This window comes from Mobula birostris, chromosome 11, assembly GCF_030028105.1.
Source record: "Mobula birostris isolate sMobBir1 chromosome 11, sMobBir1.hap1, whole genome shotgun sequence".
NCBI lineage: Eukaryota > Metazoa > Chordata > Chondrichthyes > Myliobatiformes > Myliobatidae > Mobula > Mobula birostris.
Window position 1 is genome coordinate 60014294 of NC_092380.1, and position 27027 is coordinate 60041320.

The 27027-nt window shown below is 39.3% G+C and overlaps 1 protein-coding gene across 1 annotated transcript in view; it reads left to right on the forward strand.

The window, feature by feature from the left end:
- ptprja (protein tyrosine phosphatase receptor type Ja) overlaps positions 1 to 27027 on the forward strand; it is a 261500-nt gene that overhangs the window by 21163 nt on the left and 213310 nt on the right. Inside the window, exon 2 of the mRNA XM_072272290.1 lies at positions 20477 to 20495. Coding sequence (XP_072128391.1) covers positions 20477 to 20495 — 19 coding nt within the window. The remainder of the gene's footprint in view (positions 1 to 20476; positions 20496 to 27027) is intronic.

Genomic DNA, 27027 nt, shown 5'->3' on the forward strand with positions numbered 1-27027 from the left:
CCAAATGCTACATGTTGAAATCATAACGTATCATATCTGTGCCCTGACAACACCCTGTTCTACCTCACCACCACCCAGCTTGACTCCCACAGCCTTTAATTTGTGGCTGACTTCTATTGATCTACATAAGTTAAGGATGAGCAGTAATTCCTTCCATCTCAAGGATTAGAAACTATGTCAGCTGCTTTTGGTTCTTGCCACTCAGTACAGGCTGAACCAGACTATTGACAAACATGGTATCCTGCGAAATTCAAAGCTAAAATTTGAACTGAGCCACCTATTTCAACTTAGAGCTGATTCCAACCGTCTCTCATCTATGCCTTTCACCCTTGAGCTTAATTTCCAGTACTCTCCTGGCTAGCTTTACTTCCGCTGCCCAAAATTCTGCTGATCATGTTTTACCTTGCAAAAATGTTCAATTCATTCCCTAGGTCTGTATTTACTGAGCCAGTGACTCCTGGTCGACTAATGTTTTGATTTTTAAATTCTTATTTTTATTTCCATATCCTTGCAAGACTAGGACCTCCTGTGTCTCTGCAATTTCCACCAATTCTGAGCTTGTAATGCATTGTGAATTTTGGCATCACATACTGTACCTATTACAAATGGTACATTCAGTGTACCATCGGCAGTTAGACCTTCAACTGCCTTGGTCCAAAGAGCTGTAATTCTTTTCCTACACTTCCATACTTCCCACCTCTTTCCTTTTGACATATTAAATCTATTTTTTCCATCTGTCTTAATCTACCATGCCTTATTTTTTAGCACTCCATTGAAGAGCTATATCAAAAACCCCGTAAAAATACGAATTACTCCAGTACTGTTTGTTGATGACTGGCTTAATCTCAGCTGTAAGGCTAAAGCCTCTTCAGAACTAGTCACCAAACCATGGTGTTCCAGTCAAAGCAAAGCATACAAACAGTAGTCAAGTGCGTAAATTAATTGAAGTTTTTGGTGCAAGTCTGACTATGCTCTTAACAACCTAATTTCTTTGGAACAAAGATAAGAAAAAGTGAAGTGGGGGGCAGGAAGAATGTGTGGAAGACTTCAGAAGAAGTATTATCTCTGTATTTGGAGTAGAACTTGCTTTTTCATCAAGCTATGCTGGATTTATCCAGTACCCCTGGGTTCAGACTCTATACCAAAGAGACTAAATTCTCCTTTGAAGCAAACTGAGAGCTCTGCTGCAGGATTGGCAGTGGTCCAGGGGTTTGCAGTTGGTTGTCGGATGGAATGTTGCAGGGTAGTGAGTTTTCAATATTGTATTTACAATTGTCCTTTATTCCGAATGGGTAGGCCAGTATCGGTTCACAGCTTCTTCAGTTTTATTTTGAAAGGTGGATACAGCATTCAATCATTCAAAAGATTACAAAAAAAGACTTCATTTTATTCCAACTAAAATCTATTCTTCTGTTATCTATTTTCCATAGTTCTCTGGAAAAGTGAAGGGATTAATTTAACTTCAATTCCAGAATAATTCCCTGCAGGACACAATAATACCCTGCATGGTTTCTCAGTCCAGCCCAGTAGTAGTTAAATGCAGCATATGTATTCAGCAAATTTAAGATATGGATCTATGCCATTACAACATCAGGAACTGGGTGGCGCAATGGGTCTAACACTTTTCCTTTTCCTCAGAGATGTCTGAATATGATTAAGAGTCTCTAATATTGTTCCACCTTGACCCCTCTACATCCCTCTCCCTTCTAACCAAAAAGAGTTTGCATGCTAATTTTGAGAACATTCTCACTTCGTCCCCCATCACAATTTTGAATATTCAAATAAGCACTGCCATTCTCACTCTAGGAACAAGGATCCCTGAAAAATTCTGGATGAGATGATTAGTGAAAGGTGCTTTTGAGGCCATTTTTAAAGCATATTATGACCACCTAAAATTCACTGTCTACTGGATGTTATTGATGACTTCAAAGGGATAATATAGTGAGGCTTTACTTTGTACCCAAACTGAGGAAAGACACATTAAATAATGTGGAAAATATTTACTACGAATCCTTTATGTGCTCAGCTTGGGAATGCACTGTCCTTGCACTGAAGGTCAAAGTTTTAAGTTCCCAGCATTGCCATCCCTTGTTTCTCTTGGCGCAATGTTTACCAAAGAATAAATTTCATTGAAGTTGTAATTATAACTCAAGATAGGGTTACACTATTCTCAAAATATGTATAGAACTTATTTCAAAGTTTTGATATATCAGAAATAGGGTTTATTTTCAAAGTTTGAGTTGACTTGCATAACTTATTTAAAATTTGCTTTTCCTTTGAGGCAGCGGATTTCAAGTCTTGTGCTGAGGCTGTAACCGAGGCACTCTTGTCAGCAGCATCCAGGCATACTTAAATTGACCTATCACTGCCACTCCCTCATCCTCTTATTATTGCCTGCATTTATTTTTTGTTACTGTGTAAACATTTCTCATTTTCCCTTGGTTGAGTTCTGTATATCCACTGCTTGTTATTAACACGTGGCCAGGCCATGCAGATGGCAAACTGGAGCTTCCATCATGAACTACTAACTCATTGCACAGCGAAGTCAGAGCATTCCAGACTTCAGCACATAATATTGAGGAAACTTGGAAGTCAATTGTGCATTCTTCTGCCCTTTATTTCTATCCCTGGAACTCCTTAGTTGAAAAGGGCTATTGACCCTAATGGAAAAAACTTCTTAAAAAATTCTGGATCCACATGTTTTCATTTAATTAACTAACTTGATTTTTTTCCATGTCTTAACTGTTTTAGTTTTCTTATTAAATCAATTTCAACAGTTGTTAAATATCTGACTATTAGGAGCATATAAGAATGTTGCAACAGGGCTTGGACAACATAAGCATCCAAGTGCTGTTGGCAGGTCTCTGCACTGCTCATGGGAGGTCACTAGGCAGTTGGCAGCTTGTTGCTATGTGACAGGGGTGCTTGGGCACTGGCAGTGGGTCAGATCAATGCGCTAAACAAGAGCTGATTAGATCTGTTCTTAAACGGCCGTAGGGAACCTTAGGTACCTGGTTGAGCTTGTTTTGAATAGGTTGGTATGCAATAGCCTGCAACAACGTCTTACTGTAATGAGTGACAAAATTTAAAGGTGCCAGTGGGGAGGTAGCTCTTTTAAGATCCATGATAACTTGGTCTGGCAAGCTTTGCTAGAGGATATTTGCTCTCTGTTCTGATTTAAATACTTTGTGTCCTGTACATACTGTTGCTGGACCATGTGGTCCCAGGACATTACTTTGATAGGCAAATGCTAAACCATCTGCTATGCTGTTGAGGCAAATTTTCAAGAAATTGTAAACTGAATAGCTCTTGACAAAAAAAAAAGAAATGAAAATGACATGGTACTTATTTGAATAATTGATTTCTGAAGCTCTCACTCTCACCAAAAACTCTGGATTGGACTGTGATACCTACACAGTTATAATGGTAGAGGGTTGATAACCATAAGACATAACAGCAGGTTGAGGCCATTCCCCCATCATGTCTGCTCAAAAAAGGTCCATTGCCTTGACAGAAGTTCATAACAGGGAACTTTGTTCAAGGCAATGGGTCTGTAGATATGCTTGTTTGACCACAGGCTGAAAGGTGAAAGTACAATATTGATTTAGGTAGAATATTCAAAGGTAGATAATCACAGAAAAAATCTGATCTCGATTATTAATTAGTAACTCCTGGTGGAAAAGAAGTGGACTTGTGTATTCTCCAGCTGGCTGACTGCAAGGCGCAAGTTAGTCAGTTCCAGTGTTCTGAGCCTGTACCCAAGCTGCAGGAGACATGGCAGTGCATTGAGTCCAGCAGCGGTTCAGTTACACAATGAGCTGAGGGGCTTAGGTGCACTTCATTCACATTTACTTCAGTGCAGGGAATGAGGGTTCAGGTTAGCATTTAGGGTCATAGATGAGGAAAGTTAACACCCAGGGTCAGTAAGTGCAGGGGCAGAAGCTACTCTTCAGAGTCCAGGTCGAAGTGCTCCATGGTCCAAGATCAGCAATGGCAGAGATTGGGTTGGCAGGTGCTGAGGATACTAGCAATCCCTCGGGTTAGTAAGTCCCAGGTGGCGGGGGGGGGGGGGGGTCCATACAGGCGGAAGACACAAGGGCCTGTCACTGCCCAGTTCACCAATTTCTGAAGTCTGTGTGAGCCCAAAGGTCAAACCTGTAATAACCAAGCCTGAAGTCAATACCCAAAGATCACTTTTTCCAGACGGCAAAGAAAAAGGTCAAAGTCCTAAGCCCAGAAGTAGAAGCTTGAAGCCTAAATTTGGCAAGACTGGACGTAAAGCCCTGAAGGTTGAAGCCCTTAGATGGCTTGTCCGGAGATCAGAGGCCCAAAGTCTGCGAGTCTGAAAATGCAGGGCTGGCCAATTACTAGAGGCTTGGAGATGGGCTGTCCTGTGGTTAAAGACCTGTTTGTGCGCGTGAGTGAGTGGCTGGAAAAGGTGCTTGTTTTGTTTTATTGTTATCAATGTTGCTACTTGAGTTGTTCTGCTGAATTTTGTGAGCATGTCATGTTGGTGCCGCATGTCATGTTGGTGCCTTAATACAAACAACACATTTCACTGTATGTTTCAATGTACATGTGATACAGTTAAAGGATTCTGAATCTGAATGAAGTGCCTGAGCTTCACTAAAATGGCTAAGTGATCTGGTTATTTAATTTTAATTTATAATGGTAGTTTTAATTAATTCATGTAAATTAAATGTGAATTTATACATCATTCATAAATAAATGTCATTGTTTTTCAACTGCTTCTAAATGTCTCTACTGATCAGAAGTCAGCAGGAAATTGGCCTAGGAAGGACAAATGCTACCAGGCTTAATAGGATTAGTTTAATTTGGCATCATGGGTGGCACAAACATAATGGGCCAAAGGATCTGACCCTGTATTGTAGTGTTCTATGTAATGCTCTGGCAGTTTCCAAAGACCAAACTTCAGTTTCGATAAGATATTCTTGTGAGTTCAAACTTTGAATAAACAAGAAAAGTCTCCAATAAAATCTTCAATGGCCAAATTAATCCAGATTAGTACCATTTCAAAGTGTTGGTATCCTATTGAATAATTTTTTGAACAATTTACCTATTGTTATCTTTGGTTATGCTCAAACACTGTTACAAAAGCAGGCTCAAGCTGTTAAAGTTAAAAAAGAAGCATCTCTTTCTTCCCAACATTACTTTCCTTGCTCAATTTACCTCAGAGATTATGGGAAAATAAGCAGAGGTTCCCATTCCTGAACTCTTTCCATGGACCATTGAATTGGATATACATGTGAGTAAAGGTGCTCAGTGATCTTCCCTATCCAGCTTCCTTGGTCAAGAATTTGATGGGATGCCACAGGTGGCTGTCACCTGAAAAACTGAACTCCAGCAGAGTTTGTGCTTCAACAAAGAGGAAATTGAAACAATAGAACAAAGGCTCCTTTTAAGCCAAGCTGGGTCTATGTGCACTTTACTCCCCCTACACTCTATTCTTTTCATAGACGAATGCAAAGCAGGGGCTAATAGGTTTTGCTTTATGTAAATACTTCCTCATTCTTATACACATTGCGGTTCTTCCATTTACTTCAGTTTAATATCCCATAAAGCTGATCACACCATAACCTAATCTTGTCTAGCAAAATTGTGAGAAGAAATTCATCACCAAGTACCCCAAAAAAGAAATATGTACGTTGAGAGTGGATATATAGAAGATAAGATTTTTCTTTGTTCCTCTCTCTACCATCCTTCACTTCTTCCACATCCTGACTGTTCCCAGGCCAATAAAATTTTAGAACTCTAGTACAGCCAGACTATTGCATTGCTCTTTTGAATTCTTTACGCATTTGATGTAATGAATTTTTCTAACTTGACTTTTTACAGTTTTCAGTTTTCAATTTTCCTAATAATCATATGTTAATTTTTGTGGCCTCTTAATGGCACACAATTGGACACTGGCACTTGACGAGTGACACTGTGCCAATGTATTGGCTTTTATTTTGTTTAGCAGCCTGATGTGCATCATCTTGTCAAAAGCCTTTTGAAGATCCATGTTACACAACATTCACCAATTCTCCTTTGTTTATCCTGCTTGTTATTTCATTAAAGAATTCCAACAGATCTGTCAGACAAGATTTCCCCTTAAGGAAACCGTGCTGACTTTGGCCCATTTTATCATGTGCCAAGTACCCAGAGACCTCATCCTTCATAGTGGACTCCAATATCTTACCAGCCACTGAAGTCAGGCCAGCTGTCCTCTAATTTCCTTTCTGGGTAAGGGAGTTTTTGTGGTGATTCTTAGATGAGAAGGATAGGCTAGCAGTCTCCCAGTTTTTCAGTAGAAATAAGTGGTTTGTTTTAAAGCCAAAAACAACCAGGCAAAATTGAACAGTGGCATAATCACAACCACTTCATATCAGTTGGAGATTTAAGCTTCTCAGTGCTTTGGTATGTGAATTCCTTGCTTGATTATACAATTGAACAAATTAACCAAGATGCAGTTGTTCCAACAAGCTCATCTGTATATTCCAAATGTTCCTCCTGAATTACTCTGGAATCTTCTACCTGCAACATTGCATATCAGGGAATAATCAAACCCCTGACACTCCCTACATCTGGAATAAAACTCATGATCTTCCTGCCCCCTGGTGTGCTTCTGAGACCTGAATTACCTCCAACAGACACTGGGAAAAAAATCACCATTGAGACATAGAATAATACAACATAGAAACAAGGACTCATCCATGCCAAGCTAGTTCCATTTTCCCGTGTTTGGCCCATATCCTTCTAAACCCTTGTATTTATGTACTTAACCATATGTCTTTGAATGTTGTTATTGTACCTGCCTCAAGCAGTTTGTTGGGCTTGTCAGCAAAGCCCAAATCTTGAAAATAAATATAAATTATTAAAAAACATATGTATCAAGCCAATCTTCTCTTTGTACCTCAAATCCTTTCAAGCATTGATTGAAACAGGGTACATCACAGATTTGGATGAATACAAGAGCTTAAGTGTCCTTAGCCAATCCTTGTTTGGAAAGATTGGTTCAATGGTGTAGTCCAATCACCCATGATCTTATTGAATGATGGACAGGTTCGAGAGGCCAAGTAGCCAACTTCTGTGCCAGATTTATATCTCCATAATGTTATAACCCAGGGAGAAATCAACCAATCTGACACTTTCCAAAGAAAGGCTTACTCTTTCATAGCTATTTGCCGAAACACTGTGCTACCAGCAACCATCCATGACAAATCAATATTATGGAGTTGGTAGCCTCTCCACTTCATTAAGCAAAATAAGTGACATTCTTATATTATGCCTTCTTTGTAATTGCATCAATATACTGGGCCCAGGATGGATCTTCATAGTTGCTAACACCCAGCAAATTGACACTGTTCATCCTTTCCACTACCGATCCCTCGATGAGTACTGGTGTGCGTTCCCTCAATTTCCTCTTCCTGAAGTCCACAATCAATTTCTTGGTCTTACTGACGTTGTTTCAACACCACTAAACCAACTGATCTATCTCACTCCTGCATGCCTCCTTGTCACCATCGTATATTCTGCCAACAACAGTTATGTCATGATCAAGTTTATAGATGGCATTTGAGCTGTACCTAGCCTCACAGTTGGGGGTGTAGAGAGGGTAAACCAGTGAGCTAAGCATGACGGTGTTGACTGTCAGAGAGGAGGAGATGTTACTTCCCATCTGTACTGACTGTGGTCTCCCGATAAGGAAGGCAAGGATCCAGTTGCAGAAGGAGGCACAGAGGCCTAGGATTTGGAGCTTGTTGATTAGAACTGAAGGTATGATGGTGTTGAATGAAAAGCTGCAATCAATGAACAGTAGCCTGCTGTAGGTATTGTCTATTGTCTAGGCTATCCAAGGCTGAGTAGAGAGACAGTGAGATTATATCTGCTGTAGACCTATTGTCTACAGCAAATTGAACATAGAACATAGGACATAGAAAACCTACTGCACAATACAGGCCCTTCAGCCCACAATGCTGTGCCAAACATGTCCTTACTTTAGAAATTACCCAGGATTACCCATAGCCCTCTATTTTTCTGAGCTCCATGTACCTAACCAGGAGTCTCTTAAAAGACCCTATCGTATTGTCTCCACCACTGTTGCCAGCAGCCCATTCCACGCACTCAGCACTCTCTGCGTATCTGACATCTCCTCTGTACCTACTTCCAAGCACCTTAAAACTGTGCCCTCTCTGCAGGTTCGGGTCCTTACTTAGGCACGAGTTGATTCTGGCCATTACCAATCTATCAAAGTAGGTGTGAATGCAACTGGACAATAGTCATTGAGGCAGCTCACCCTGCTGTTCTTGGGCACTGGTATGATTGCCGCCCTTTGATGCAGGTGGGAACCTTCAACTGCGGCAGTGAGGGATTGAAGAAGTCCTTGAACTGTCCATCAGTTGGTTGGCACAGGTTTTCAGTGCCCTGCCAGGTACACCATTAGGGTCCGGCAGCTTGCGATGGTTCACCCTCATGAAAGATGTTCTGACGTTGGCCTCCAAGACAGAGATTACAGAGTCAACAGATGCTACCGAAATTTGCCCAGGTGTAGTTTTATTCTCCTTTTCAAAGTGTGCATAAAAGGAGTTGAGCTCATCTGGGATCTACAGCCATTTATGATGTTAGGCTTTGCCTTGTTGGAAGTAATGGCCTACAAATTCTGCCAGAGCTGACTCACTTCCAATTCCATCGCTAACTTCAATCAGAATTGTTTTTTTCTCATTTAAAATACCTTCCTTAGGTTGTACCTGGATTTCCTGTATAGTTCTGGATCACAAGGCTTGAAAATATCCCAGATCTAGCCCCCAGCAGACTGTGAATCTCTTTGTTCATCCATGGCTTTTGGTTTGGGTATGTCCAGTCTGTTCTCACAGACATACACTCATCTTGACAAGTCTTGATGAAGTCAGTGACAACTGTGGCATATTCATGTAGGTCCAAAGATGAATCCCTGAATTCTCCAATCCATCAACTCAAAGCAACCCTGAAAGCATTCCTCCACTTCCCATTACCATATCTTCCTGCTCCTCACCACTAGTGCTGCTGTCTTTAGCCTCTGCCTATATGCTGGGAGTAGAAGTACAGCCAACTGATTGGACTTTCCGAACTGCGGGTATGGGATGACATGGTAAGCATTCTTGATGGCAGTATAACAGTGGTCAAGTGTGTTGGCTCCTCTGGTTCCACAGATGATATGCTGGTGGTATTTGTTCAGAGACTTCTCCAAGCTGGCCTGGTTGAAATCCCCTATAGCGATAGGGAAGGCCAGCCTGACATTGGCCTGAGATGGAATGCACATTGCAGCTAGGATAATGGCAGCAAACTCACCTAGCAGATAAAATGGACGACACTTGACCATTAGCTCTTCCAGGATGGGTGAACAGAACTAAGACAGAGCCCTCATGTCCTTGCACCATGATGAGTTAATCACAAAGCAGACTCCCCCTCCTCCATTTTCAAAAGACTCAATTGACCTGTCTTTGCAGAGAATGGTGAAGCCATCAGGAGTTCAAAATGGCAGAGGTGAGACATGTTTCCATGAAGCAAAATGCATAGCAGTCCCTGATGTCCCTATGGTACTGCGATATTGCTCTAAGCTCTTCAGTTTTATTTTCCAGAGGCTGTACATTCACCAGCAGGATAGTCAGGAGAGGGGATCTAAGGCCTCTTTGTATCTGTAAACCAGCATGCCTTTCCTGCTTCCATTTTCTTAAAGGGGAACTGCACTCGCAACCTGATACTGCTATCTGGGGTCTGTCGATTTTGATGACTGATAGATTTTTTAAACATCGTAAAATGATGTTGCTGAAGTACCCATAACTGTGACTGTGGATTAGTCCTAAATAGAAATGTTTGATGACTCCTGTCAGAGCTGCACGCAAGGAGTTGCCACTTATCAGCATCATCTTGCCACTAGGACATCTATCCTTCTCCACCATCAAAAACATGTCTTCTTTTTTAGCAGAGATTACTGGACAACAGGTTCTTTGTTGCTCCCTCCATTAATAGTCCAAAATACTTCTGAAATGTTATTTTAGAGTCCAGTAATTAAATTTGAGACATTTTGGCTGCATATGAACCCACAACTATTAACAGAGAAAATCAGATTGAACGAAAATTGAAATCTGAATTTGAAAAATACTGAAATTATAAAAGTTGTGACATTTCAACATACTTCATTGACAGTAATGCAATTTTTAAAGTATCCTAATTTGCAGCCTGCTGAAGGTTGATTAGAAAATTCCAGTATTTACATGTGTTGTGTGAGATGGGTTTGCTCAGCCCACACACATCACCTTTGCAACCCACCCAGTCCTAGAGGCATAATTGAACCTGAGCATCTGGGGACAACAGGTGAGATATCCAGGTGTTGGTCCGATTGTCTGGACCAAGTTTAGATCCAGATCAATCTCCAGCTATAAACTGAGATGCAATGGTGCCATTTTACATCATTACTGATGGATACAGACTTATCACTGTATAACACCGTGGTGCAATAGCACGCAGGGGTTTGACCCAAGACTATAGCACTGACAGGCACAACTTGTTATAAAACAGGTACTTTGTTGGTTGGTGCTTAATGTTATATTAAATTTGAGTACTATGTTACTGGGGAAAAGTCTGTCAAGGTGAGAAGGAGCAGTGGAGATAGGGTGAATGGAACAGTGTGGAAGCAGAAGAGTAACAAATTATGAACGAAACAGAAAGAATTAGGATTTGCATTGTGAAGTATGATAGACTCTAGTTATGAATGGGTAAAATAAGTTGCATCACCTAAACGAAGAATATTTACAACATTTTTGTGTTTTGGCTAGACATTGATGAAAAGTTGGGAAAAAATTATCCATGTATGCAGTTTATCAGTAGTCCTGAGCAGTACCACCACAGAGACTTTTATGACCATAGAACAGTTAAATCGCTCAAATGCACTCATGTTAAGTTTTGTAAAAAAAAGAGGAATGATTGTTTTTTCTCGTGGTCATCAATATTCAATCTAAGTGGATTAAAGCTGGACACATAGATGCTTGTAAAATACCTGAATATACCATCGAAGTGTTGAGATGGATCTTAGCTATGTTTGAAATATTGGAAGATTTAGCATCTGTCAGTGGGCCAAAATTCATTTTGTATTATTTGAGTGTTTTCTGAGACAAAAAAAGAATTATGCATTTATTGTTTTTTTCCTTGACATCTTGGTTCCTGTGAGTGATAAATGAATAGGGCTTGAAGAAGTAGGTGTTTAAAGTTGGTCCAGTTTTGTAATGAATCATTATTTGGCTAAATTGTTGTTTAAGTACTTAATGGATCCACATACCACTACCCGCTTTACTTTGGCAAATTGTCAATATATCGTGGCGTTTGCATCACATTTGAGCATGGTACATTTTGATTTAGAGCACAAGTAGGGCTATAGCTCTCAAATCATAAGGTACTGTTATGAGGAAAAGAAAAGCAATTTCAGCTGCGTGGAAAGTTAGAGCCATTGGACCAGTGAACAATTATAAGACTCAGCAATGGAACCTGTCTATAATCCAAAAAGGTCATTGGTTTCTAATGGAAGTCGTGTTACAAATGATCACAGCAAGAGATATGCCTGTAAAAAAACTGAAGTATGATGATGGAATCTATTTCTGATGTCAGTTTCTGTGCTGTGCACCAGTACTCATTGTAATGTTGCTACACTACATTTTCCTATTCAGCTCTATAAAATATCATTATTTCTTTTGCCATCTGTATATCCTCATGAGTTGGATATGCTCCAATTAGCCTACCAGAAAGGTAGGGCCACAGCAGATGCCATCTCACTGGCTCTTCACTCAACCCTGAAAGATTTAGATAGCAAAATTTTATTCAATACCATTATTCCCTCAGAACTAATCAATAAGCTTCAAGACTTTGCCCTCAATACCTCCTTATGCAATCAGATCTTCAATTTCCTCACTTGCAGACCCCAGTCAGTTCAGATTGGCAACATCCCCTGCACGATCTCCCATCAGCAGAGGTGCAGTATATGGCTGTATGCTTAACCCTCTGCTCTATTCACTTTACACTTATGATAGTGTGGCTAAGCACAACTCCTATGCCATATTCAACATCACTGCTGTAGGCCAAATCATAGATGGTGTTAAATCAGCATATTGAAGGGAGATTGAAAATCTGGTTGAGTGATGCCATAACAAAAACCTCTTACTCAACGTTAGCAAGACCAAGAAGCTGATTATTAACTTCAGGAGGAGGAAACCAGAGATCCATGAGCCAGTCCTCATCGGAGGATCAGCACTTTAAATTCCTCAGTGTTATCATTTCAGAGGACCGGTCCTGTGCCCAGCATTTAAGAGGAATTACAAAGAACCACAAAAGTGCCTCTACTTCCTTAGGAGTTTGCAAAGGATCAGCATGACATCTAAACTTTCACAAACTTCTTTAGATGTGTGGTGGAGAGTATATTGACTAACTGCATCACAGCCTGGTATGGGACACCAATGCCCTTGAATGAAAAATACTACAAAGAAGTAGTGAATGTAGCCCAGTCCATCACAGGTAAAGCCCTCCCCACCATTGAGCACTTCTACATGAAACATTGTCACAGGAAAGCAACATCCATCATCAGAGACCCCTCCATCCACGATATGCTCTCTTAACACTGCTGCCATCAGGAAGAAGGTACAGGAGAATCAGGACTCACACCACCATATTTAGGAATAGTTATTACCCCTCAATTATCAGGCTCTTGGACCAAAGGGGATAACTTCACTCAACCTCACTTCATCATTGAAAAATTTGCACAACCTATGGACTCACTCCCAAGGACTCTTCATCTCACGTTCACAATATTAACTGCATATTTACTTACCATTCTTTCTCTTTGTATTTGCACACTAGTTCAATGTCCAGGTAGATGGCCTTTCATGATTCTATTATGGTTATTATTCTATTGTGAATTTATTCAGTATGCCCATGTATATGGTGACAAATATGTACTTTGATAATAAACTTTGAAGTTTAACAATGGGAAATTCTAGCTTTGTCACAGCTGAGTTAAATTGTATTTTAGAAATATTTTGTTAATGCTTGCAAATTAGCACCATTTTTCATGCCTGATGTTGCATGCCTCTTGTTCTGAACTATAGTCCTTTCTGTTGCCAAATCCATCTTGGTCAAATAATATTTTTCTATGAATAATATTTGATTACAAATAAAGCTAGTCATGCTGAGTTATACATTGTCCAAAGGACAAAGGTAGAAATATCAGTTCACAAGGTAAATTAAGCAATTATTAGGCTATTAAATGTCTATTAGGCAATTAAAAGGCTATTCATCTCACCTGGTCAACAACCATGATTTCTTGGTTTATGCTGTTCATTCTTTTGTTTGCAATGTGATGTTGCTGAAGTGTTTTATTTATTACGTGCCATTTGAAAAGGCAATTTCTGAACTTGTTTACCATAATTATATTATGTACTTAATGTATTATTAAAGAGATTTAGAACAGTTAGATTTAAATGTAAAAATGCTCTGAGTAATGAGATAGACTGCACTTTGGGAGGAGAAAAAAATCAGACATTAGGATGAATTCACTGCACCCAAAATAATTACTTAAGGCATTGCAAAAATAGTACATCTTCTTCATCAATTTTCCTGCAAGTATGTCATGTATTCACTCTTTTCCTGACTCTTAACATTTCTTTATTAATTTTGTTAAGTAACTTTGTCTTATTAACATTTGTGATTTAATTTTGATGTCTTTCTAATAGAAGTTCCCTGTTACATTGAAATAAACTCTAATGTTGTTAATTCCCTTTGAAATACTTCTCAATAAATTGTGTGTCTAAGGATGATTAAACCATGCTAAAGAACTGAAAAGTTGATGTTCTTACTTATTCTATCAAATATAAAGCAACTTCTGGTTATAAATGCATGTGTTCTTTTTATAGAGTAGCATGGAATAGATAACAGTAATGTAAGATCATTGTATAGGAGCTGACTCACTTCCTGGTGCTCTTGAATTTTTCTCAACACGAGTCTGTTGTGATGATGTGTGTGACATCTTGACTTCAAAATACAAAGGTTTTCTTTGGACCAATAGAATTGAAATAGTTGTTATTTCTTCTTTGAATTTGCTTCAGCAACAAAGAACTTTCCTGGATCAAACCCAGTTCTTCTAAATGGGATAATGCTTCCCTCTTACAGCTTTACTGTCTCCTTCTTCCATAGATAATTTGTAGGCATGTAGATAATGTAGAGGACTGGGTTTCCTTACTTAAAGGAGGAATATATTTGCATTGGAAACAGCTCAAAAAATTATTTGCAGACACTGGAAATCCAAGGCAAAACACACAAAATGCTGGAGGAACTCAGTGAGCCAAGCAAAATCCATGGAGATTAATCTATTCATTGCCATCGATGCTGCCTGACCTGCTGAGTTCCTCCATCATTTTGTGTGTTTTGTCCCAGAAGTTCACCAGGTTGAAGATGTTCTATAATAAGACATAATGAAGTGCGATGATCAAAACTTGTGAGACTTTGGAAAAATGAAAGGTGAACTTACTAAAATATCAAAAATTCTGGATGGGCTTTATGGGTGGATGCTGAACAAGTTGGTGAGAGGGGAGAGACATAAACTCGGAATAAGACATCATCAACACACACAAAACGCTGGAGGAGCTCAGCAGGCCAGGCAGCATCCATGGGAAAAAGTGCAGTCAATGTTTCAGGCTGAAACCCTTCTGCAGGACTGGAGAAAAAAAAGCTGAGGAGTAGATTTAAAAGGTGGAGGAAGGGGAGAGAGAAGCAGCATCTGCAGATTTTCTTTTGTTTGTGATAAGACATCATCATTTAAGATTGAGATTCCTCCACCCAGGCGATTCCATAACATCATAGTTCTCTAGCACCAGAGAGCTGTGGATCATATGTATATATTTAAGGCTGGCATAAAGAAATTCTTTTGTAATGTACTTATAACAAGGCTATAGGAAACAGCAAATAAGATTTTAAACCAAGATCAGACCTAACACAATATCACTGATGGCAGAGCAAACTCACGGGGCTATAAGGCTACCCCTTTTTTATATTATGATCTTTTATGCCCACTTCAGAGAGAGCTTATTATCTCACTCCAATGACTAGCAGGTCCAGTACCTCTGCCTGGGTGCCCTCCTCCTTCTCCTTCTCCTTCTCCAGTAGTGCACTCTCCTCTCCTATCAGATTCTTCCTCTGAAGGGCCCTTTACCTTTCCTACCCACCTGGTTTCACCTATCACCTCCGGCTATCCTTCTACCCTCCTTTCCAGTCCCGAAGAAGGGTCTCGGCATGAAATCTTGACTGGCTATTCGTTTCATTAGATGCTGCCTGACCTGCTGGGTTTCTCTCCCATTTTGTGTGTTATACCTGAACAACTTTGTAGCATCCACCTTGATTTTGTGCTCAAACCTCTGGAGAATAGCTGAAACCCGGGATTTTCTGACTAATTACATACCTGAGCAAAGGCTGTTATCTTGTGAGGATTATATAATTGAAATTCATGGAATTTTAATCCCTGAGATCTATCACTTACACTTCAGTGTTTTAAATTGGCTCCCTCATTTATGGATCTATACAGATTTTGGGAGTATCACATGCACTTTAACACCCCTCAGGTACAATCATTGACATTGGTTACTACAATTTGTAGTACTTACTTTCTACTTTATCTTGTAGCTGATTTTACTTGTATGTTTTTCTTGTTGTTTTAACAGTAACTAAAATGAGAGCAGAACAATGTTCTAAATACTGAAAACCTTCAGTACTTTCAGTGACTTTCTTTGGGTTGCTGATATTTCTAATTTTTTATGAACATAAATACATTAAAGGCATTTGGCAGTACAGTAGAAATCTGACAAACCATCTTGCTTTTGTAATCATCTTGTTGCTTATACTTTGAGGTTTATAAATATCACTCTTCTTTTTGACTCTGGATGAACCATCCTATAAGCTGCTTCCTGTTTCACATCCATTTTCCTCACCTCTTTTTTTGAGTGATATTTTTCCCACTCCTTTTGAAGTTTTTGTGATCTATGGGAACTGGTTGTCCTCCATTTTCTCAATTGAATGCTTACTTTTTGCAGAGAAGCCAGGTGAGCTTGGCTACAAACTTGAACGGCAGATGTTGTAGGTTGACAAAATGAGGTGATGATGGTTTTTGAGAACATGATACAGATCTGCATCCTCAGATCTTCTCAAACTGTTCCAATGTGGCCACTGCTCTATTCTGAAGCAACATTATGTGCTGGAATAGTCCAGTTATTCTGAATGATTATTTTGGATGATTATTTTGGATCATCCAAAGGTGATCCATTTGCCTTCAAGTATAATGATTTTCAACTCTGGATCCAGCTTGACAGGTGAAGGAGCATGGGTGCAAAAGAAATTGAATCATTGATAACTTAAATATTTTTAATGTGATGTGTGAAGGAGTTGTGTTAGTCAGGAAAGCTTCTCATATGATTTCAAATATTGCCACAGAATCATTCTGGTCTCTTTCAAAGAGAAAATTATTTCAAAGCCATTTCTGCAAGATAACACATACAACAGTTCCCTCCATACAGTTCTGAAATGTTAGGCAAAAGTATGTATTTGAACCCTTAAGTAACTTAATCTGTGATCTCTGACTTGGAGAGGCTTGCTAACAAATCCCACTGGGTACAGATCTACTTTTCACTTCCTTCCCGCTCAACTATGTTTAGCTTGTTTATTTACAGCCAATTAGCAGCCATCAAATTTGAAGATAAAATCCAAACTAAATTGGTCCTTGTGATTTATTGGACATTGCTTGAATACAAGATCTAGTCGTAGTATTTCTTTTTAGGCCAGCTAGGTTTAATGATCAGGGAAATGGTCAACATTTACCTATTAGTTTTACTCCTACTTAACTAATGATTTTTTTTACCCTTCCCATTCCTGGTGAAGTTTTTTGGAGGCAACACACATCAAAGTTGCTGGTGAACGCAGCAGGCCAGGCAGCATTTGTGGGAAGAGGTGCAGTTGATGTTTCAGGCCGAGACCGTTAGTCCTGTCGAAGGGTCTCGGCCTGAAACGTCGACTGCCTCTTCCTTCAGTTAGTCCTGACGAAGGGTCTCGGCCTGAAACGTCGACTGCACCTCTTCCTACAGATGCTGCCTGGCCTGCTGCGTTCACCAGCAACTTTGATGTGTGTTGCTTGAATTTCCAGCATCTGCAGAATCCCTGTTGTTTTTTGGAGGCTAGTTTATTTCTATAATTCATTCCACTCGGCATGTTACCAGGTAAACTCTGATCTGTTGATGTTATGTACAGAAGAACAATGGCTGTGAAGCCAGAGTCCAATCTGCCAACACAACATCATAAAACCCAAGTCAGCAAAATGGACGTAGATAAGGCTCTTGTGTTATCTGGCAGCGTGATAATTATTCGGGAGTCATGTTTCACAGTGCTGACCCACATAATCAGCAATGTACAAAGCCAAAACTGCAAAGCACGAAATTTGAAGTAATTGATATTCATCCTTTCTCTATTAATCTTTTTATTGATTTAAAAAGAGCCTATATACAAACAAGAGGAGAATTATCTCAAATATATATATCAACAACAATACAAACAGAAAGCGAAATAGACATTATCAAAATCATACATAGTATTCAGCAAATATGTAATATATAATAAAAAAGATAACTAATTCTCCTCTTATCAAGTCATAGACAGAAAAAAAACTTTAAATTTTTAAAATGAGAAGAAAGAAAAAAGCCCACTGCACTATAAGAAAAAAGGAAACAGAAAAAAAGGGACCGGGCAGTCCATTCTGAGGATGCAACCAAAAAAAAGGAAAGACTTTCTGATCAAATCTAAAACTTAAAAAAAATTGGAAGAGTAATAAATCAAATCAAATGAAAATATTGAATAAAAGTTCACCAGATTTGCTCAAATTTAAAGGATGTATCAAATGTCTGACTTCTTATTTTCTCTAAACTTAAACCACAATGGAGGAAAGCCAAAAAAAGAGAGTAGGCGGATTAGAATCCTTCCACTTCAATAAAATGGCTCTCCTAGCCAATAAAGTTGAAAAGGCTATCATAGGTTGAGCGGAAGCAGGAATAGTTCCTGCTTCCGGTGGGATAGTCCCAAAGTTTGCCCTCAGTAAATTAGGTTGTAGGTCCAGATCCAAGACTTTTGATAGCATTTTAAAAACATCTCTCCAAAAGTTATCTAGCTTTATACAAGACCAATGCAGATGAGTTAAAGTGGCCACCTCAATATTACATCTGTCACAAATAGGATTAATGTTGGAAAAAATACGTGCTAGTTTATCCTTTGACATATGGGCCCGATGCACCACCTTGAACTGTATCAAGGAATGATGGGCACAAATAGATGAGTTATTAACCAAATGAAAAATTTTACTCCATTGATTATCTGAAAATAACTCTTTGAAATTCCAATTCCCAAGCACATTTAATTTTATTGTTAGATATCATTCGTAAATTCAATAAGCGTTTATAAATTATAGCTATCAACCCTTTTTGAAGTGGTTTAAGCTGAAAGACAGCATCTGTCATATTAGGTGGATAAGCAGCAGGGTAATTTGGCAGCAAACCACATAAGAAATTCCTAACTTGTAAATATCTAAAAAAGTGTACATTAGATAAATCATATTTATCCACTAACTGAGAAAAAGACATTAAACAATCCCCTATAAACAAATCTGAAAAAGTTGTTATTCCCTTGGTTTTCCAAATTAAAAAGGCCTTATCCAAAATTGATGGTTTAAAAAAATAATTGAAATGGATATTACTAGAAAGAACAAAATTATTTAATTCAAAAGATCTGCAAAACTGAAACCAAATTCTTAATGTATATTTAATAATGGGATTAAAGTCTTGTCTACTAATCTTAGAAAAAAAAGGGAAGAGGAGCTCCCAGTAAAGAGGCCAAAGAGAACCTCTTCACCGAGTTTTCGTCCAAGTCCAACCATGAAGGACTTTTATGTATGTCTGAATAATGAATTCAAAAAGTAATATATCGAATATTAATTGCCCAATAATACATTCTAAAATTTGGCAAAGCTGTACCATCATCCTTTTGTAATTTCTGCAATAAGGGTTTACTCAATCTAGGATTTTTATTATTCCAAATATAAGATAAGATTATAGAGCCTATTCTGTCAAAAAACGTTTTTGGAACAAAGGAGGGAACTGCCTGAAATATATATAAGAATTTCGGTAGAACTATCATTTTAATAGCATTAATTCGACCTATCAATGATAATGTCATAGGTGAACATTTAGAAAGCATTTGTTGGGTGTAATCAATTAATTGGAGAAAATTATATTTATACAGGTCCTTAAAATTTTTAGTAATTTTAATACCAAGATAAGTAAAGTAATTTTTAGCAATACTTGATGATATTGATCTGAGTAATTATTAATGGGAAATAACTCGCTTTTATGTAAATTTAATTTATATACAGAAGAGCTACTAAGTTCAGAAAATATAGACAACATAGAAGGAATAGATTTCCTAGGATCTGAAATATAAACTAACAGGTCATCTGTATACAACGAAACCTTGTGTACTTTGTCCCCTCTCTTAATATCCTGAACAGTATTAGAATCTCTAAGAGCAATAGCAAGGGGCTGTAAAGCCAAGTTAAGTAATAAAGGGCTAAGAGGACATCCCTGCGCTTTTGTGGAATTTTTCATGTTCTGACAAAGGGCATCAGACCAGAAGATTTAACTGTTTCTTTTTCCACAGGTGCCAGATCACCTGCACTTCCTGTGTTTATTTTGGGCCAGGAAGGTTTACCATCTTAACCTATCCTTAAATAACTGTAAAAGCATCTAAATCACCATTCACAGCTAGGAGAATAAAAGTCTTTAAGGGTTCATACTTCTAACTTCTGCCAAGTGACTTCATTTTTCAAAATACAAAATGTGGTGATTAACTGAGAGCTGGGCAAGCCTTCGCTTTAATGGTTTGGTTATAAAATGGGAAATGAATGTTATACTTGATCACTGAGTTAAAATTCCATGTTGGTTATGTCACCAGATAATAATTCAGAGATTAGGACTAAGAGTCCCACCACATCAATTCAAAATGCCTCCACAGCATTCAGTTAAATACTTGACTAAAATTGGAGTTAAAAAGCGATCACCTGTGTTGGTGACTGGCTCAGAATAAGAACTCATTTTCTGCCGATTGAGAAGGAAATCTTCTGTGCTTTTTGACCAAATATTCACACAAGTGTATTTGTATCTGATGTGGCTCCAAACCCGAAATAACCTGGTAAACCATTCTGTCCAAGGGCAGTTAGCAATTATGGATGGACATAAAGAGTGGCAATGTCCACATCTTTTGAAAGAACTGGCAGAGAGAGAGAGAGAGATGGTGGAACTTTAAACCAATTAAAGAAGTGGGGAAGAATTATTTTTCTAATATATTTTTATTTCTCTTTTCCCCCTCTTAGGGCATCATCACGTCCAATGGTAAGTAGTTTTTTTTTTAATTTTTACACAAAATAATTTACCTTACCTATCAGCCTTTTGATTCCAGTGCATGTGTGGTGGTATTTGGTGAAAAAAAAGCTCAAACTAGCCAAAAAAAGTACTGACAGAGGATTCTCTTTGCCTTTTGCCCTTCATTACCCACAATATTTCTGTACAGATTGGGCTTCACTATTCCCTTGGCTAACTAAGTATCCTTGTTCCCAATAAAACCGTTGATCTTTAGCCTCAGTAACCTCCCCTGGTCTAGTTCTCTTCTTCTCTACTTAAGGGTCACAGACAGGTAGATATACCTTACAACTGGTTCAGTCTTTCACAGAGAATTTATGCCAGGATTAACAGTTTGCACAGGATTTCTTTTTTGGTTTTCAGTTTGTTTTTTTATCATTTCCAAGATCTTAAGAAACTCTTAAGTAATTTTGTCAATAAAGTAAGGAGTAACCCATCAGCATTTGTCATGTTTGTATTGCACTGTGCAGCTGCATCAAGAAACCGCTGTTTGTCTACAATGATAAACTTGAACTTCAACATCCCTTCTCTTAGACAATTTTGTTAAGCATCCATGTTTCTTTCCAGTTCAAACCCAGAATTTTACCCTTTCTCTAATCTCTCCCCCCCCCCCCCCCCAGCCTTTCAGCTTGCCCATGAGACTGGCTCTGCTCATTCAAACCAGTTTCCTATGTGTGGCAGCCTCACAACTTCCCCTCTGACTGCCACGTTAATGAATGTTCCCAAAAGTTTTCTCTCTTTGATACAAAACACAAGAAATTCTGCAGATGCTGGACATCTAAAGCAGCATAAACAAAGTGCTGGAGAAACTCAGCAATCAGGCAGCATCTATGGAAATGAGCAAACAGTCAAAGCTTTGGGCCGAGATCCTTCTTCGGGACTGGAAAGGAAGAGGGAAGATGCCAGACTAAAAATGTGGAAGGAGGGGATAGCTAGAAGATGATAAGTGAAGCCAGGAGGGTTGGAAAGGTAAAGGGCTGGAGAGGAAAGAATCTCATAGGAGAGGAGAGTGGACTCTCCTTGGTCCTTTTGGGAGGCTAGTTCAGGAATTGCAAGGGCCCCTGGCAGAGGAACTTTAAGCACCCTTAGCCATGGGTGAGGTGCCAGGGACTAGAGGAAAGTTCATATTGTTCCATTGTTCAAGAAAGGCTTTAAGAATAAGGTGGGAGATTATAGGCTGGTGAGCCTGATATCAGTAGTGGGTAAATTAATCAAAGGTCCTCTAAAGGATCGGATATATAATATTTGGATAGACAGGAACTGATTAGGGATAGTCAACATGGCATTGTGCATGGTAGGTTGTGTCTATCCAATCTTATAGTTTTTCAAGAAGGCTACAATGAAAGTTGATAATGGAAAGGCAGTGAATGTTGTCTACATGGACAACGTGTTTCCTAGGCCTTTGACAAGGTTAGTATGTAAGGCTGGTCAAGAAGGTTCAGTTGCTTGGCATTCAGAATGAGGTAGTAAATTTGATCTTCCATTGGCATCATAGGAGAAGCTGGAAAATAGTAGTATACAATTGGCTCCCTGACTAGTGGCCTCTCACTAGTGATGTGCCAGAAGGGTCGGTGCTGCATCCATTGTTGTTTGTCATCTATATCAACATTTTGGATGATAATGTGGTTAACTTGATCAGCATTTTGTGGCTGATACCTAGACTGCAGGGTAGTGAACAGCGAGGAAGACTATCATAGCTTGCAGCCTGATGTGCACCATTTGGGCAAATGGCAGCTGCAGCTTAATGCAGACAAGTGTGAGGCGTTGCACTTTGGGAGGACCATCCAGGGTAAAACTTACTCAGTGAACGTTAGAGCATAATGCACTGTGATAGGACATAGGGATTCTAGGAGTACAGATCCTAACTCCTTGAGAGTGGCATCACAGGTAGGTGGAATCATAAAGAGAGCTCCGGCTACATTTGCCTCATAAATTGAGTACAGCAGTTGAAATATTATACTGAAGTTGTATCAGAGTTTGTGAAACCAAATTTAGAGAATATCATTCAGTTCTGGTCATCTGTCTACAGGAAAGATATCAATGTTTGAAAGAGTACAGGGAAAATTTACAAGGATATTGCCAGGACTTTATTCCTGGAATGCAAGAGAATGAGAGGAGAATTGGTAGAGATATTAACAGGTGTTTTCCTGAATGAAACTAGAATTAGTGGTCATAGGTTAAGGGTAAAAGGTGAAATATTTAAAGGGAACCTGAAGGGAAAATTCTTCACTCAGATGGTGGTGCAAGTGTGGAACAAACTGCCAGCAGAAGTGGTGGATTCAGGTTTGATTGCAACATTGAGGAGAAGTTTGGATAAGTACATGGATGGGAAAGGTAGGGAGAACTACGGAGTTCGGACTAAGTAGGACAACAGTTCAGTATGGATTAGATGGGTCGAAGACACTGTTTCAGTTGTATAGTGCTTTATGACTCTGTTACTCTAGTTCTACTCTGGATAGCTACTTACTCACTGAGCATTATGCCGCTGGCGTTTAGGGCAACAATGAAGGTCCTCCAGCTGGTGCTGTTCAGGATGACCTTCATCATGTCTGTAGCTCAGTTTTCACTACTGTCAGTCATGCAAGTTTTAGGTGGAGACTCGGGAATGCTGCCACACGCAGATACAGAAGGATTCCTCATTGCTGTTTCCGTAACAATTTTGTTTTACCAGTCAGGTTTGTTAGTCCTGAGGTGAAACCGCAAACCTGGAGAACCGGTGGGCCACTCTTATTTTCTAGTCTATCCTTTGACCTGTTTGGCATGGGTGACCCTACCAAGAGCCAAAGCATAAAGCCCTGACTCCAGTCAACATAAAATTGTGATTCTCTTGGAGGACTCTGGAGAGCATAGAACTTAAACTCAGCTACCATGAGCAATCTTGCCCAGTTGCCAGTGCTTTCTCTAGCAGCCCCTCATTCATCTCTCCGCCTTGTACCTCATTTTTCTCCTTTAAATGCTTATTAAAACCTATCTCTCAACCAGGCTTTTGATCATCTGCCCCAAGATATTGCTGTATATTTTCAATGAAGCACTTTGGTACAGTATGTTTAGAGTGCTCTAGAAACACAAGTGGTTGTTGCTGTCCAGTATAGGTCTATGGGTCTTGGTTAGACCATAAGAGCAGAATTAGGTGATTCAGTGCATCAAGTCTTCTCTACCATTTGATTATAGCTGGTTTATTTCCCTCTAAACCCAATTTTTGTGTCTTCTTCCCATAACTTTGACATTCTTATTAATCAAGAACCTATCAACTTCCACTTTAAATATACCAAATAGCTTAACATCCACAGCCAAATGTAGCAATGAATTTCACAGATTCACCACCCTCTAGCGAAAGAAATTCCTCCTCATCTCTGTTCTAAAGGGATGTCCTTGTATTCTGACACAGAGCCTTCAGGCCTTAGACTCTCCCACTATTGGAAACATCCTGCCCATGTCCACTCTACTCTGGCCTTTCCAATGATACAAAGTTGATATTCTGAAGTTCTGTCATGTTGGGTCTTTCTTATTCTCTTAGTCTTTCGCTATAATTGCCAGTTGACGGTTTGGACATCAGAGTGGATAAAAATTGTGATCCAAATCTTTATGGAATATGAAGTGCTTCAATAGTGATTAAGGGGTGGTTAAGAATTGGTCAGAGTTAGCTGCCAGTTCCAACAGATGGTGGACCTCTTGAATATAGCTGAATTATCCTGAATGTAAACTTTGACCTCTATTGCTCAGGTAAGTGACCCGGACTTACACAGGCCTGCTGTAAACTCAGCATTCTATATGTTTATCAGTGCATCTGATACACGCACAGTTACAAAGCCCAAACTTGTCGGGATTTCATGGCTGGTTGCTTATCATTCCCTCATTACAGTCTCAGGATTGGCAAAGGTATAATTCATTTAAATGGGGTGTATGGCATAGAGGTGCAGTAGAAAAAGGCAAGTTTTTTTTTACTGGGTTTTAACATTTTTAATCATTTTGTTATGTTTTATATGTTTTAATTGATCTCATTATTTCATTTTTTTAAATTATTGACAGCATTTTAATTGTCTAGAAGAGTCTGTGTACTACAGGCATTTAACAACAAATATTTTAAAATCTCCTGGCCTTGATAGAAGGCAATAGCCTGCTGTCCGGGATTTCGTGGGGCGAGGCCTTGCTGGTTCATTTGCGGAGGCCGAGTTGCCGCAAAGATTGTCTAGGGCCACGTCACCGGATGCCCAGCTTGTTCAGCCTTCCATTTCCATTTCACTAACGCAGCAAATGGGACAGCAGGCCACACCATGCTTGGTTTGGCCAATTATGTTCATTTTTAATCTCTCTCACACACTTTTGAAGATTCAACGTAGTAACTACTTTGACAGTTTATGAGCATAGCAGAGGGTCTTCCATGGGAATTGAAGATTTTCTGGGAACGCTTGAAGAGCCCCTGCGCTGCACAATACCAATGAACTGGGAGGCACCCTTCTAGTGGAAGACTTTGCCCAGAATCGCACTGGTCAGCACAATTTCTGCCCTGCAGTGAATATGCAAGAAGTTGATTTTGTTTGGTGCTTTTTTTTTGTAATTATTAATATTATGTAGGATAGATGCATAAGAAATTCTTTGCAACGCAAACTATCTTGCTTTTTTTGAGAATCTGTCAGGTTTCTGGAAAATGTACTTTTTGCCATGTGTATTTGCAGCATCACAGCCCAGAAGTGGAACATTAGCACCACCTTGTGATGTAAAACACCTCATATCCACTTTGACTTTCTCTCAGCTGATCCACTGAGGTGGCACCTGCTGAAATTGATTACGGTATTTTCCTAGAGAGCTGTGAACAATGACAGTAACAATTTGGACTTCCTTCACTCAAACTCAGCTCACGAAACAAAAAATGTAGCCTTTAGGCAAGCACAAAGAGTGAAATGATCTGATCAAGTGGCAGAGCGGACTCAAATGACTATTATTTCTTAGGGTTTTTAAAATGGTGAAAACTTGATTGTCACATAATTTTGGTTGACACGTGATTGTGAGCAGATTTGTTCTGTAGGCAACTTAGAGATGCAAAACTCCTAAATTTTAACACCTCTCATCAGACCTGACCCTTTCATTCTTTTGATTACAATGATCTGCCTATTTATGCCATTTCTCCTACTCTTTTTGAATATTCATATTTTGAAGACAATTGCAAAAGGTGTAAGACAATATTTTGGGTTTAGGCCCTTCATCAAGACTGAGAGGAAGTGGAATAAAATGGCAGAATACAGTAATATGAGTGTGGGGTGGTGGGGAGCAGATAGAGGTTAGTGAGGCATTGCCTATGTCTTCTCAAATGCATTCCCGACCTGGTTTGCCACTTTCAATGAGTTCCACACGTCTTCAAGTTCCACTGTTCTTGTGACCTTTTTCAACAATAGTCTTGATTCTATAATTGCCTCTTCTCAGTCTTCCCACTAAAATGTATCACCTCACTTTCCTGTTTCAACTGCTTCGGATGTGATGTGAGACAATGAAATTAAGGCAGCGAGCTTCATTCTTTAGGTTCTATCAGTTCCTTTTCTGTTTAGATTGTTACATGTTTCTTTTATTTAATTTAACTCATCTTCAATTTTCTTTGAAGGTGGTGATGAGCTGCCTTTAGTCACTAGAGCTCTGAATTTTGATCCAGCAAAGATGAAAGAAAAATTATCAATTTTTCAAAGAGAAGAATGTTTAAGTTTGTGGCCTTTTGTGTTCCTGCCGTAACATTTTTGGTGGTGGAGGTTGCTGCGGAAAAGCTTAGCCTCTTAGCTGTTTAGCATTTCACACATGCTCGAGCTAATGCTGTCCCAGCAATATATGGAGTAACACTCAAGGGACCGTGATTCTAGATTTTATCAAACAACATGAATATTGGAGCTGTACTTATCCAGGAATTGTGAGTGTTACATCCATTCTGATAATTGTCTCACATAAAATAGGAAAGCTTGAATCCAGATGTTAATCACTTGTCAGAGTTTAGTGAGCCTCTGGCGATGTTCAATGGGGATGGGAGAGGTTCTGGAGGATTGGAGGGTTGTGGATGTTGTTCCTTTATTCAAGAAAGGGAGTAGAGATAGCCCAGGAAATAATAGACCAGTGAGTCTTACCTCAGTGGTTGGTAAGTTGTTGGAGAAGATCCTGAGAGGCAGGATTTGTGAAAATTTGGAGAGCTATATGATTAGGAGTAGTGAGCATGGCTTTGTCAAGGGCAGGTCATGCCTTACGAGCCTGATTGAATTTTTTGAGGATGTGACTAAACACATTGATGAAGGAAGAGCAATAGACGTAGTGTATATGGATTTCAACAAGGCATTTGATAAGGTACCCTATGCAAGGCTTATTGAGAAAGTAAGGAGGCATGGGATCCAAGGGGCCCTTGCTTTCTGGATCCAGAACTGGCTTGCCACAGAAGGCAAAGAGTGGTTGTAGACAGATCATATTCTACATGGAGGTTGGTGACCAGTGGTGTGCCTCAGGGATCTGTTCTGGAACCCTTACTCTTGGTGAT